The 15,783-nt window shown below is 48.3% G+C and overlaps 1 protein-coding gene across 10 annotated transcripts in view; it reads left to right on the plus strand.

The window, feature by feature from the left end:
• Positions 1-15,783, plus strand: part of LOC116849645 (homeobox protein cut) — a 143,035-nt gene that overhangs the window by 112,727 nt on the left and 14,525 nt on the right. For all 10 annotated transcript variants that reach the window (XM_032827000.1, XM_032827001.1, XM_032826999.1 and 7 more), the window contains 2 exons: positions 12,097-12,415; positions 14,359-15,651. In XM_032827000.1, the coding sequence (XP_032682891.1) occupies positions 12,097-12,415; positions 14,359-15,651 (1,612 nt within the window). The remainder of the gene's footprint in view (positions 1-12,096; positions 12,416-14,358; positions 15,652-15,783) is intronic.

Here is a 15,783-nt window from a genome sequence, read left to right on the forward strand (position 1 = left end):
GGGGGGGGGGGGGGGGGAGGGAGACACACTCGGACGACGGTAATATTTCGAGTGAACGCAGCCGTGGATACGGGTGCAAGGGCGAGGGAAAGAGTGGAACGGAAAAAGAGACAGAACGAAGCTTGGAGTGACGAGGAGAAGTTTCGACGGTGGTGAGCTCAGAGGGGAGTCTGTTGCTCGGTCAGAAGGGTGTTACGATAAGGGGTTGCGCTACCTCAGCGGAGGCGACCGGCAGATCAATGAAAAGGGTTCGCACGAGCGGGAGGAGGATTGATCGCCGATAGGGAAATTTCGTTAGTTTCCACCAGTCATAAAAGGTGATGGTGGTGGTGGTGGGCGCTGTTCCTGCTATACCGCCGCGGAGAGGCCTAACTAACATGGGGCCACCCTTCGAAATTCACCCTTCTGAGAGTGAGACGAGGGTGGTCGGCTAGGGCCGCGGAGGCGCGGGTGAAAGTGCCGGTAGGAAGAGGTGAATTTCCACCAGGAGGAGGAATGGGTTGCAGAGAACTGCTGCTAGACTGTGTGCCGAGGTGGTTTGCATGTTGGTGTTTGTGTTGGTGGAGGAACTGGCACGAGGCATGGAAGCACATGTCAGAGTATTAACGAAATTTTAACCAATCAATGAGAAGTTCATTAGCCTGTGCCGCTTGCGTTGCACCCCCTTTCCTCGCGACTCGAGAACGGCCTCCATCTCCGGACTCAGTCGAAACCAACCTATCCGCAACAACACTCCCTCGCGTCTCTTCTCGGAGCGCCACAGAGTCTTGGGGGAGATCGCGCGCCAGTGATAAAATTCAACATTCGGCGAGGCAACCCTTGGCGCCCATCGCCACCCTCCGCGAAGAACCTCGCTCTCACCTCCCGCCAAAATATTCTCCATTGCCGTTTCACGCTCTTTCTGTTCAGGCTGGATTAGCGTATCGAAGCATCTAATTGTAACCGTTTCGCAGATCTTCGTAAAGATATATGACGTAACACCAACGCGAACCACGTGGGAAATGTAATTTTCATTCCTGTGCATTTTCATCTCATTCGTCATCCCGTCACATTCGAGTCAGTTCGAGCAATTGATTGAACAACATCCGACACTTGAAATTTTCTTGCTCGCATCCATCTCAGAAACCGATATAAATCAGAAATATTCATAAATTTTCCACACGTAATGTGAGTTTGATCTAAACCAAATAGTGTGGCTTGCCATTAAAACTGCTCACGCCATGGCGTGGCTTGAACAACGTGTGCAATTAGACGCGTGCGATTTCTTAAAACAGATACATTAGTTAAAAGCCGTAACTGAGCGCCAAGGTTCCGTGTCGGTAGGGTCGTCTCTCGCCCACGCATTTGTTGCAGTGTCATTTGTCTCCAATATCTCTCGGGGCGCCCCTGGGACAGCCGCGCCTTCGTACGTACAGCTACGGACGATGCATGGAATAAGCCACAATAATAAAAAGAGTCAGTGCGCGGTGTCGCAGTGTCGCGAAGGAAGGGTGACGCCGGCTGCAATAATTTTGTCACGATGATTGATACGGTCGGTCTAAAGTTTTGTCGATATCCAGATATACGCGGCTATCTTATACGAAACGGCTTATTTAATGACCAAATCGATCCCCTCGACTGTTGAACTGTAGTCTTCGTTCGGATATGAAAGATGGAAATAGCAGGAGAATTTCCGATAGGGAAATACACAATGAATCCTTCCACACGAAAGAATATTTAACCGATGAATTCTGTGAGTCGCTCCTAGCTCTATAAGGAAACGTTTGTGATAAGCGGAGTACGGTAATATCTATATTGCGCGATGATGGATAATTTAGCGTTAGTATTGCCCAAGCAATTCGAAGATCCTCAACGATCCTTAAAGCATTCGCTGAATCGCGAGAAAACGAAACAGTCAAATAATTACGAACGTTATCACTAGTTTCGCGACACGTTTCGATCTTGCGTGACATAGAAAGAACATTTTATTCAAATCTGGCTGACGATCTAGTCGTATGTCGAGCGTCACCAGGGTTCAAATGTCCGCCTCCGGCGCGAGCATTAAAAAAAACGCAACCTAGACGCCGGCGCAAGGATCGGTTCCCGTGTACGCGATTTTTTTCTTTCGCCGTCATTTGTCTCTAATATCTCCCGGCGCCCCCGGGACAGCCGCGCCTCCGTGCGAACCGTCGTGGACAATATATCGAATAAGCCACAATGACAAAAAGAGAGCCGGTACGCGGCGAGCGACGCCGTGAAGGAAGGGTGGCGTGGCGGCGATTGTATTGGCCGCGACGGTGGCGGTGTCGGTGGTGTTGCCGAGTGGAAAGGGACGGGGGTGGGGGGTGCGCGCGGTGGAAATGAGGAAGACGAGGAGGGTGGCCGACCGTGAGGGACGGTGGTGAGAAAGAGAACGGCAGAGAAAGCGAGCACACGCAGGACAGAGAGAGGGAGAGACTACGTACGAAAGGATGGTAACGGCGAAGGAGCGACAGGACGCGGGGGTGGAAGGAACGATAGGCGGAAAGAGTGGTCGACCGCGTAAGGGAGGAAGAGGTTCCGAGCGAGAGAGGAGAGACAGCACCGTATAAAACCGAGGCGCGCGGAGAAAAAGAGATTTGCATTGCCGGGCCCCACGATGGGGTAAACCGGGGGCAGGGTGGGCTGGGACGCAATATATCGGGGAAGGGGGTTTCTGTTGGAAAAGACCGAAGGGGTTGAGTAACGACACGTATCATACGTGGAACCATACACCGGCGGACACGTACGTTCGATATCGCGCGGTGTTTTTACGTCGAAGTTTCTCCCTTCGCTTCCACCAATTAGATCGCGCGAAGGAGCGCCTCTACGTTCGTGTTAGCCGAACACCTTTGCCCCGCGTGTGTCGATGCGGCCGAATAACATACTATTTTCAACGAAGAGTCATTCTGCGCATACATCAGCCTTGAATTTGGGTTTCAACGGAAGATCGTTTTCGCCACATCGCTGTCGCGACTTTATCCCGCATCAGAAGTGATGATGCAAATTCACAAAATTCCCATCCCGCGAATCAAAAGCGATCGGGGGAATTAAGAAATTGCAGCTTTATGTTTTGAACAATAAAGCGAGCGGTTAGTCAATTGATTTATCGTTTGGGTCTTTTTGCGTGTCACTAGCTGTACGCACGGGAGTAATAACCCGCGCGTTTATATTCTATAAACATCCCTTCAAATAGTTGGGTAAAATCGCCAGACGGATAATCGCCGCGACCCTATCTTTTCGCGAAACCGCCATCGCGCGGCGAGACGCTCCTTCGATCGGAACGTGGGTTTCGGTATTTCCCGACAGTGCACTGCCTCGTTCTGGAATGGCGAAACTCGCAACTTTCTCATTAGCCAGCGCGACAATGCAGCTAGGATAGGGGCGCGTGTACGCGCACCCACACACTCGCGCGCACCGATATATGTCACCGGCGATGGATAATAATGTGTGCTTCAGCCCGATCGGCGGTTGTCGTTGCTCACCCTCCGCGATTCGACCTATCGTGCTGCTTGTGGTGTTAAGCGCTCGCACCTTCGCGCGCGCACAGACACACGCACGGACATACAGACACATGCGCGAAATCGCCTATCCGCCCTCGCCCACCGAGGAGGAAGAGCCACCGCATAAATGTCAGGGACCAGCGGCTGAGCATTTCCTATCGAGCATTTCTGTCAATAAGCGCTGTCGCGTACAATGGCGGCGATTCGAAAGCTGCTGATTATGAAATAAATGCCCGACTCGCGACCCCCGCAACACTCGCACGCGTTCGTGATCTCTCTGTCTCTCTCCTGAGGGGAGAGATTGTTTGCAACCGCCGTAAGCTTCCTCTGTTCGCGCGCGCAGACGGTGAGTAAGCCGGCGACATTGACACTTTCGATACCCGTCAATAAACTGCGCGGCGATTTCAATTGGAATATATCAGCCGCGCGGAAGTTCCCGTTTATAAATTTGCGCCTAACGTAATGTCGACGCAGTCGTTCAACCTCTTTTCCGCATTATTGAAGAATTATATACACGTGTGTATATATGTGTGTGTGTGTGTGTGTTTGCGTGTCAGAGAATCGTCAACTTCGAATACGCGCATACACAAGGGAGGCAGAGAAAGATTTATACGAGTGGCAATCTAAAATCTTTAATGGTTCTTTTCGGAAGCGAGCAAGAGAGAAAAGTGCGATTATTGCAAATTTCATCGGACGTCTTCCTCTGCGCGATGTCTCTCTTGTTACCATCTCTAGCCCGCCTGTCCGTTTCTCTCGTTTCAATATTTCTCTCCGGCGAATACCCCGACTAATATATGGCTTCTGCCGAGCCACCGCAAGTCGAGTGTGGGTGGGCGTACGTATTCATAAACGCGTAGTCCTCGTAATGCAAATCAGAGAAAGAGTTGGGAGGAGAAAGAGGAACAGACCGAAGGAAAGATGAGGAGGGAGGGGAAGTACGAGGGAGAAAGGAGGAGAAAGAGAGAGAGAGAGAGAGAGAGAGAGAGAGAGGGAGAGAGAAATGACGTACGCGGTTAATATTAATTCTTCGTGGCTACCGTCCGGTCGATTACGGATCGTAGCAGCGCAGGTGCCGAAGATGGCTAAATCCTTTGTAAACATTGAGGAATTATTAGGTCAGCTGTGGAAATAATTTATGTCCGTAACGATTTAATCGTTCCCTTCGCCGTACAAGAATACGCGAGCGCGCGAACATTGGATCTATATATTTAATTCTCATTAACTTTTTACATTACATCTCGGCACACGTCATTAGCTTCGCGAGTGCCGATACAATCTGCGAAAAATAATGCGCGCAATTTATTTTATTCAATTAGCCCCCTTCGTTTCAGCGAACGGTTCGATTTACGTTCGATTAGCGCAGCTTTGTGACTAATGAATGAACAGCAATAATTTTCAATATCTGATTATAACAGTGTGTGTGCGCGCGCGTGAACGAGCGTTACACACGTCTCGGATCCCCGCTTGTGGATAGGTTTCGAACGTAGAGCCGCGAAAAAGGAAAACTCCGTGCAGTCGCGCTTTACGCAGGACTACATACATTCCTGATAATACAACTTTTTCCAACAATGCCGCGGCTCAGGATAACTAAACCGAACGCGAGATGTCGTTCCATTATAAAGGCAATATCGTATGGTCGAGTATACCTGGTATTACTAGCTTTCATAATCTGATGTATATTACGCATAACCGCATGTATCAGGGGTGCGAGACGAGGGAAGGTGTGAGAGAGTGGTGGGGGTGGGGGAGCCGGAGGAACGCGTACTACCGTATGTATAGGTCTGGTTTCGGCAAAGAGTGCCCTCGCGCCGGTGCTCGCTCGTAATAAGCATAAATCCTCGGAGGCTTATCTAGCGGCGCCCAGAAGAACGCTAAAATAAAATATCATACATTTTGCCTTCTACCCTTCGTACCGAGGTACGTTACGACCGGCGACACCCCTCTTATCCGCCTCCCTTCGCTACCACAGCAGTCGCTTTCTCATCCCTTCACAACTCTCCGCACCGTCATACATAGCTTTCCGAAGATAAACATCTCCTTCGGTTGCTTACCAAGATCCTCCGAGGATCTTGATTCGCCCAACTCTCCGCGCCATTTCAAGCGTTATTGTTGCTCCAATGTCAAACAAATCGCGCGATTAATTGTCTTCGCGAAGAAAATTTGCGCTACGTGATATTTGAGATCTCCAGGAATTTAATGATTACTCGTTACTCCACGAAATTACTTTATAAAAAATAAATCCTGAATAAAACGTCGAATCAGAGGAACTGCGGTTCTCCCTTAAAGGATATTATCTGATATCTAAGTATCGATTTAATAGACACTCCATGGGATCACCGGTTAAACGCCAACGCGGAAAGTCAAAGTATCTTTATGCATACGACGGCGAATCTCCTGACGAGAAAATCGTCGTTGCCTGTATCCTACTACTTTTTTTCTACATCTAAAAAAAGTCAGATATCATGTCCCAATAGAGATGGGTAGATGAGCGCCCTTTCCGTCGGATTTTTGCGAGGGTTTGCGCGTCGATGCAACGCGAGATGTTGGCCAAAGGCACGTAGTCGGTGTAATGAGGCGAGATACATTCGGCCTCAACTCTCTCCCGCGCCCTCTTCCTTCTACCGCTGCTATCTTTCTCTCTCTCTCTCTCTCCCCTTTCTCTTTCTCCGTCTCCCCGTGGGGTGGTATCGTACCAGCGGAGGATGGCTGGCGGAGAAGCTCGGCCAGAAACGCGAAGGGGTTCGAGGGAGGACGCTCGAGCGAGGGAAAGGGTTGAGCTCGAAGCCCGATCAGTCATTAGACAAGTGGGTATTCACATATATCGAGTTGTAAAATCGATAGGGGTGTCCGTTAGCCGTGTATCCTGTAAGGAGTGCGTGGTGGGGATGAGATGCGAGCTGATAGAACGAGAGAAAGAGGGAGAGAGAGAGAGAGAGAGAAAGAGAGAGAGAGAGAGAGAGAGAGAGAGAGAGAGAGAGAGAGAGAGAGAGAGAGACGAGGGCGAAGACGGAGAGAGGACGAATGACCGAGCCAGCTATCTCGGCGTCGGGCTGACGGAGATAGAAAACGGAAAGCCCCTTTCTCTCTATCCATACTTCCCCTTCGACCCCTTTTGTTGCTTCGCCACCCTCCTGCAACCCCTAGCCGCCCATCCTCCTCCTCCTACTCCGTCTCCTCCACCTCCTGCCACCGCACGTATCCAGTCCTTGCATATTAATCCTGCCCATAATTCCCACTTCCCAGTTTGGGCAACCCTTCGCTTCGGTTGCTTCAGCTACCCGCGTCGGCAGAGTGAAAGGGAAGGAGAATGAGCAGGAGAATGAAAATCGACGAGATGAAGCGAGAAAGAGAAAGGCTGGCCGCCTCCTATCGATTGGGCTTTCTTTCCGACCCCAGCTTTTAATTGGCATTCTCCTGTGGCGAGAAGAGGAGCGAACCTCCATGGGAGAGAGCTTCTCTACGGCCCAAAGGGGTGCTTTGGCACTAAAGGGATTGATACCGGCGATCTTTCCTTCGTGATGCAAAAATGAGATCTTTCTATCGCGACACGCTGATATCGTGTTCTCACAACGAGTTCTGCACAAGTCCGGCACACAATTCATCGGGAATAAAGTTTGGTGGATCGAGTGGTATGACAAAGCGATCGTTCAAGCATGAAAGATTCATCGAATTTTATGGCTCGTTGCTCCTTAGTAAGATACAATCATCGGGACTTCTTCTTTTGTTTATGTTTATAAACTAGACTACTTTACTGTGATTTTATTATTACACAAAGCATCAAATACTTCTAAAAATAAATACCTATATGACAAATTTCCCAACAGAAATTCTTACGTATTAAAATTTACATATTTAATTGAGAAATGCGAAAAATGCTTATATTACTTTCTGACACCTCTAAGATATGGAGCAGAATATATAGTCTTGCTCCATTTCAGAAAAGCTTATCGAAATGTTGATTCTAATTCGATGGAAAGAAATCGAATAAACATACGAGCCGTCAAAGTCCAATTTTTGTCCGAAGTTTGTTGCTGTCAATGACACATCAAGGTAATGGGCATAGATCAAAGGGTATCAAAGTATCTTTACGTAAACGACAACTTATATTTGCGTTTCCGTCACTCGCGTCGGAACGATAATACGTAGGAGGGAAGAGAAAGGGGAAGCCGTGAAACCACGAAAAGCGAGAACGTGAGCTTCGACGGCCATGACGATCTCGTACCGACGCATCATTGGTGGACAGGCTACGAAATTAATACGAAGCAAACGGCCATCTTGTCCCTGTACCGAATCTACGTACGTATACGAAAAGGGGTTCTAATGTGCCACGGTGTATGGATATCGTAGAGCCGCGTTACTCGAGTCACCGCGTCCATGTATACATTCGCACGCATACACGAGCGCGCGCGCGCGCGCGAGAAAGAGAGAAGGGAGAAGAAAGAAGAGAGAGAAAGACAGAAAGACAGAGAGAGAGAGAGAGAGAGAGAAAGAGAGAGAGCTTGTGCGTATACACACGTAAGTATGAGAAGGTCGCGGACGTGTGCGTGAAGATTGATTATACCGCGGGAGAAAATGTGATCAATAGCTCAACAAACAAAGGCCTCCGACGCCTATATAATGCAAATAGCAAAAATCGCGGAGGATTAAGGGAGTTGCGAAAGTAGGGGACGTGGAACGGGGAGGTGGAAGGCGGCGTGAGGTAGGGTGGTGTGTGATGGTCAAGAAACAATACGGACGCGTGCGGCTACTTCAAGTTTGCTTGACACCACCGCGCAGGCAGCCCTTGCGCGCACCCTCTGCACCCTCCGACTTCGCACCCTCCGGTTCTTCCCTCCGAGTCAGCTTGGAACCCACCGTCCTCTCGCTTTAATTTGCATACGACCGATCATGTCTTCCGACTCGCCTTCACATCCTCGTCGCCATACCTCGCGACCATCGATCAAGCCCCGATTGTTTTTGCTCTAACTCATCCCCACTTCGCCAGCCGGATTGGACGCCTTCGTGCTGGGGGTTGCTCGTTGGTCACTACCCCACACGTACGTCTCCTGTGCTCGCACACCGACTTTGTATGGCCCTTCAGCAGCCGAGAATCTCGCTAACGAGGGGTTCTCCTTCTACCGATGACATTGTTCCAACGTAGAAAACCTGCCAACATCCGCCAACCCTTGCCACCACGGCGCCCGGCGATATAATTCTCCGCTCTTACTTCTTTCCTATCCTCCAACTTTTTCCGTAATACCGGAAATAAATAGTTTAAGTGATTGATTATCGAAATGCCTTTTCATATAACACCTATTGTCGTAAATAATTAATTTTTCGATTCTCCAAAAAGCTTCTTTTTCGAGAACATTCAATTATTAATGTACTATCCGAGATTAATTAATCATTTCATTTATCACGTATGAAAAGATAAAATCATCTAATTTTATGAAAACTAATGACGAAACGCGGTATCATATTTTCTCATGAGGCAAATACAAAATTACTCGCGAGATGCGTCAAGACCGAAATTCCCAAGTAAGATTGAAATTCAATATTGCGAGTGACATGCGGTCGCAACAATCGAGGTTTTTACCCAGAAACATTCAATTTCGCTAAAGCTGGCCGACCCTCGCGCAGTCATCTCTGAGCAACATATGGCTATTAATATTATTGATATCCCAGCTATCTAACTGTGAGCCGAAGAGAAACCTTCTATTATCTACGTTACAGCCATGGGAACATGTCAGGTTGCATTTCGGATCGTAAAATGTCGCGCGTGATATTACAAGGTAATTCAGTACTAAATTTTGCCGGCCAATAATGGACACTATATAATCAACGTACGTGTATTTTTATCAGATTGATCAATAGATTTGGCGTAGTGGATTTGATTTGAAAATCGCGTAGAACTGAATAAATACAACGCGAAACACAGAATGAGTATTCTCTCAAATGTTCAATAAAAATATGCAAAGTAGCCAATGAGAGTCTGAATGCAGAGTGTCAAAGGCAAATCGTGTTAAAAGATGTATTATCAAACGTTTTGATCTGGATTCTTATCAATTGGAACGGAAAAACTCACAACTGTTACGAAGAAATAAGAAATATACATCATCTTAATTCACCAGGAGATTCGTTCTCTCTGAAAATGAAATCACATGCCATACAGTTTAAAATAGTTCCGCTGGCTTTCAAGTCCAATTTTGTTTCATATTTCGCTCCACACAGTTCACTAGCTGAAGAAACGCATGGTCACATATTGCGTTGTCGACGTGGATTTCTGGTTTTATCCGCATCGTTAAACAGTGCTCGCGAAAGAAATGGAAAGTGAGAATCGATGGACTCTCCCCCAACGCAACGCCAAATGCGAGGGACGATTGGCCGTCGTGTAAAAAAAGCAAAGGAGAAAAAGAAAACACATCACCAAGTCGCCGACGTATCGTAAGTTCGTCGATCGACATGGTGTTAATTCCACCTGTCCTTCGTTTCAGGTTTCCCTCATGACGATAACCTATCCCATCGTCGCTAATGGTGGACATTATTGCGAGCGATCGCGGCAACTTCGGAAACTTATCCCTATATAAGCCACCCCCGCCGGCAGCAACCACCCCCTTCTACCTGACGGTATATCGAACGTCAATGCGTACTTATCTACACCCGTGTCGGTTCTTACGTGCATGTCGCTATGTGCGTGTGACATCGCCGCGCACAGGTCGCACTCGCACACATCGCCGCGTACGTCCACACACGCATAATCGTGCACAGGTAGAAGTAGCGCTATCGATTACAGCTGAAACGGAGGACAATCGACAGGTAGCCGTTCCTAATAAATAAACTAAAGGGTAAAAACGTGCAAGTTTGCCGCGTGCGTCAAGGATCTTCGATTTTTGCTACTGCGATGAGTCATAGGGTGATAAGAGACACCAGAGGAATGTAGTTAATTTCGTTAGATCGTAAACAATTCGAGCGCGCGGCACACTCGCTACTATCGCATCAGCCGACGTGACTAAATACGCCAGCCGGCGAGCAATAACGAAGGGCAATTATTTCTACCGGAGAAATTAAATTTATCCGAGGGGATAGACTCGCAAGACGCGAAATCAAGACAATCGACAAAGCTCCGCAGCGCTGTTGTCGGAGGTGCGAATTTTGCAAAATTAAAGTCGCTGCTTCTCAATTAACCCCGGCGCGCGGAAAAAAGAGACGTCGCCTCGGTGAGGAAAAACAATTGATACGATCTCGTTCACGTAGCTCGTTGCGCCACGGTGCGAACGCATTCGGCTTTAAAATCGTCCCACTCTACACGTCCCTCTTTGATCGGCTTTCTCTTTCCCTCCCTGCGGCAGCAGCCTACCGTTCCCTGTATTCCCTCGCGCACACCCATCCACGTGAACCCCCGCGGAACACGTGGATAGCTTTCGAGTGCTCACGATTCATCGCGATTGATTGCGGGCACAGTGGCAACATGACGATTGCCGTACGCTCTATTCGCCGGGATAATTTTTTGCCGCCGGTAGCGCCACTCGATTCTTCCAACATCCCGGATTCGTCCTCGTTATGGAGATGGAAAAACAAGACGCCGCGGCCGAGCACTGTAATTATTATGTGCAAATCGATGACGCATTAATGAGGGGAGGGATGTGCCTCGTATACACGTCGCTACAGGCAATATCACGTATATAGTATAGTCACGAGTCTTTTTTTGTCTAGTGGACTATACTTAAAATTTTCCCGTAATTGTCATTGACATCTTGTGAGGTCCTCAACTTCTATATCGACATTTTTATTTTTATGCAAATTCGAGAGAATCATCGCCCATAATTTATGATTAAAATTATATACGGGGAGTATAAAGGAGATAATATATAGTCAGCTAATATGTGAAGAGTAAAATTTCTCGCAAAATTATATATACATATGCCGCTAACAAGAAGAGATTTGTGATATCGTGTTTGTTATCACGGTGAACTTCAGAAATTGAGTGTCGAAGCGACAGAATGGTCGATGACACATATCGTAAATTATTACCGATTCGATAATTGAATGACAATTCAGCCAATGCAATCGACCCAATTGAACCTCTCTATACCTAATTTAATCTGCGGTAATTACATTCAGACTCGCCAAGATTTAAAGTTATCCTCTACTAAGCGTTCACTATTGATTTCCGTATATATTCCCGATAAAATTAATAAAGAGCTTCTGTGGTAAGCTCCTTACTAGGTTCGGCCCCAGATAAACGATGCCCGAAGTGAATCGCACGGAGGAGGGAGAAGCTCGTAAATGTGATTCTATATTTGCGTCGATAATAATGTAGTTACGTTCCATCTCCATTTAATCGTCCCGAGTCGATTTCCTGATGAGCAATGCGAGAGTACTCGGCGATATTTCAGGAAGTAGCAATCCCCGTGATTTACATCGCGCGACGTCTTCCTTAACACGGAGAATTTTATCGCCATTGTCATTCAATAAACATAACGAGCGCGAGAGACACCGCCTCGCAGGAAATATTAAACGTGCAAAGCTTTAAAGTTGATTTGCGTATTCGCAAATTCTTTTGCAGCGTGTGCTTTTCTGTCGCAATTTTTCACGGAAATAATATTGTTATTTTCAGATCAGCCAACTGGTCGAGGAGGTGTCCAGACTACAACAGAGTCTGCAACGCCTTCAGGAGACAAGCGCGCAGGCAACGGCGCGGCTCGAAGAGGAGCTCGAGGCGCGCAGGCAGCACATCAGCAGACTCGAAAGCAAATTGGAACGGCAGAGGGATTATGACGACCTAAAGCGCGAAATCAATGTACTAAGGTCAGTCGACCTTTCGCAGATTCCAACCGGCGAGCCTGGCAAGAGTTTAGAACACCTTCTTATGGAGCGTACCAAGGCGTTGCAACAAGCCGAGAACTTGAAACCATCCAATACACCCGATGCACTCGGTAAGTGGACCAACTTAATACTTCAACTGAAATCATTATACGAGGCATCTAGCGCTTTAAGATACTAAGAAATGAAAAAAAAGAGAGAATGCATAACTCATGTCGTAAGATGCGCAATTGTAGCAATGTAACTGCGTGAAACTGTAAATTTACAGCAAAAATAGTCATTTTGAAAGTAGGTATTAGAAGATGTTTCAAACTATGAACTGTATAATACTGTAATTGTAAATGATGATTCGTACGTATATAAGAAAAAAAAATGAAAATGTTCATAATATTTACACAGTGGAACGTATAATCATACTAGAAACTTGCTTCGAAATCAGGAAGTAGAACTTAGTTAGGAAGGAAAGAGCAAGTAACGAGGTGTCAGTAGGCCGGTCACACCTCTGTGATTTTGCTTCTGATTCTTGCACTACCGCTCTGATCTTCGGTCCCCGACTCTCTCTCTTCGAGGCTCCGTCAACGGGCTTTATCATCGAGTAACAATGAAAAGGACACGAGTCACGCAACGCGGACGCAAGAACGCTTCTATAGAATAAACGAGGGATGACTGAAGGAGCTTATTGGAAAAGAGAACAACAAAAATAACCCTGCTTGCCATTGTGTTCGCACTGTTTCTTTGACTCTCTATCTCTCGTCTGTGTCTTTCTCTGCCTCTCTTACTCTCTCCCCTGTGAGATCTCTATTCATCTCTCACTCTCTTCCTCTATATTTCTTTCTCTCAATTCTATTACCTTTCTGTTTGTACCTCTCTCTCATATACATACTACGTTTCTCCGAATTTTCGCTGCTTAGGCTGCACTTTTTCGAGCCATTATCTCGCTAATACGTATATTAACGTACATTCGTGGAAGGTACTAACTAAAACGCAATCGAAAACACACGTTATAACTTTACCCAGAGGCCTATCTCACTCCACGGGCCTACCTCTTACCGAATGCTCCAAACGTCCTGTTCCCTCTCTTAGTCGCGTAGAGGGTCTCTTTAAACCACCCCCGTTACCCTCCCCCTCTACCACCATCCGCACACTAGGGAACGCAAACCTCGTGCACGCAAATTTGTGAACGATATTCGCAATATTTGCCCAGTCCAGGCCATTGTTTCGAGGAGTTTATTGCAAATCGATCCAAACTGATAGAGCGAGCACACGATAAGTTGGAATGAGAAAGAGACACCCCATATATACACACGCCAGAGTGCCAGAGAGATACTGCAACATACCACCCCTTCTGATTCAAGCCCACCCTTCTACGTCGTCGTCGTGATCCTGTCTACTCGATCCCTACTCCACTGCTCCCTTCAACCATAACGGGTTAAAAGTACCGTTACTACACGGAAAGTCCAATGTTAAACATTTTCTCTATACATCGAAACCACGATATAACAACCAAACAGAACTTCTTAACGTTTTTGAGTTCAGCTCGATTTTAAAAGACCACAGTACCTCCCATACAGTCACATAGAGCGTTCTGTATTTTGTTTTCAATCCTGCGACACATCCTGACGTCTGTGACAGCTGTCGACTCGCGACACGAAGATATCTTATTCGACGCGATTTCTCGAATCCACATGCGTCATCGCGATCAACGTTCGGCGCGAGATGGATGTTATCCATACGCGTAATTTCTTTCGGGCCGGTCGACAACGTCTCCACAGTCTTCCTCTCGTTGGCGTCCACGTCGTTCCTCGTTTGTACACTCAAGCGTGGACTATGACCCGACGAAGCGTCGAAAAAGAGAGTCTCGGTCATTCGTCGTCCCGGAAGATGATCAAGAGTGCCGGAATCATCGTTCGGTTTCGAAAGAGACAGCGCGTACGGACCGGTGATCAGAACGAGAACAGCGATCCTGATGTTCATCTTCGCGATTCGAAGTTAAGTTGAGTATCATGTACGCGTGAGATCGTGCTGACGGGCTCCCTTGTGTTTTTGGTGGTTGCAGGTGGATTATCGTCACCCCTGCAGCGCGCCTCGACCGCCTCGCCTCACGGGGTCGGAGGTGTGCCACCTACGTCCCATGTGTCCTCCCAACAACCACCGCCACCACCCCTGGCAGTTTCTCTCCCTCCACGTTCCACCCCGACGCCCTCTTCGGCCACCTCGACGACTTCGAGCCTCCTCTTCCCGCACTCTCTCCAAAACGTCGAGACCTTCGGCTCCTTCCTCGGTGAAGAAATCGTCGCCAATTGGAGGCGGACGTTGGAAAAGTCTTTCATAAGTCAGCAACAGCCGCAGCAGCAACAACAACAGCAGCAGCAGCAGCAGCAGCAGCAGCAGCAGCAACAGCAACAGCAACAGCAGCAGCAGCAATCGTCGCAGCAGCAGCAACAGCAACAGCAGCAGCAACCGTTGGCTCAATTGACTCAGTTGACTCAACAGCAGTTGCAGCAAACTCAGCCGCACATGGGTTTACATCCGCCGACAACGCCAAGTAGTCTAAATCATCTTCCCTCGCCGACGGATCCGTCGTCCACCTCGAACACCCCGGCGAAGTCGAACACGCCAATCGGCACGACACCTCTAGGGAGTCTAGACGTCGCTGAAAAGGCGCCGACGCCGGTGTCGGGACACGAGACGCCGGCACCACCGACGCCATCCTCCACAACCGCCTTAACATCGCCGCCGAGCTTTCAACCGCCAACGTCGATGGTAGAAAGTAGTACCCCCTCGGCTTCTATCAACGGTGGCGGTCTCACATCCGGCGTGCCCAACGCGCCGCCACCCAAGAGCCCGGCTGACCAAGAATCATGTCATAACAATAATAACAGCCATCACCTAGCGAACAACAACATCGGCGGCCTGAGCGTCCTCGACACGCTGAAGAGTCCGTTTCGCTTCGACGACCGAACGCATCCCTTCCGATTCGGCGACGAGTTCGGGGCTGCCGGTATGGCCGGTCGGCTGGGCGAGTCACTCATTCCAAAGGGCGATCCCATGGAGGCGAGGTTGCAGGAGATGCTGCGTTACAATATGGACAAGTACGCCTCGCAAAATCTCGACACTCTTCACATAGCTAGGCGAGTGCGTGAGTTATTGTCGATACACAATATCGGACAAAGACTGTTTGCCAAGTACGTTCTCGGACTGAGTCAAGGCACTGTCAGCGAGTTACTCAGCAAACCCAAGCCCTGGGACAAGCTGACCGAAAAGGGCCGCGACAGTTATCGGAAGATGCACGGCTGGGCTTGCGACGACAACGCCGTAATGCTGCTCAAATCCCTGATCCCCAAGAAAGGTGAGTACCGATCATCGGTTCCAGCTCTCTCGTTCACTCTTTCTTTCACTTTCTATGTTTCTCTGTTCTTCTCTCGTTCTCCCACTCTTTCTCTCTCTCTCTCTCTCTCTCTCTCTCTCTCTCTCTCTCTCT

Source organism: Odontomachus brunneus, unplaced genomic scaffold, assembly GCF_010583005.1.
Source record: "Odontomachus brunneus isolate Ranch 3 - 2012 unplaced genomic scaffold, Obru_v1 Obru_scaffold_122, whole genome shotgun sequence".
Taxonomy (NCBI): Eukaryota; Metazoa; Arthropoda; class Insecta; order Hymenoptera; family Formicidae; genus Odontomachus; species Odontomachus brunneus.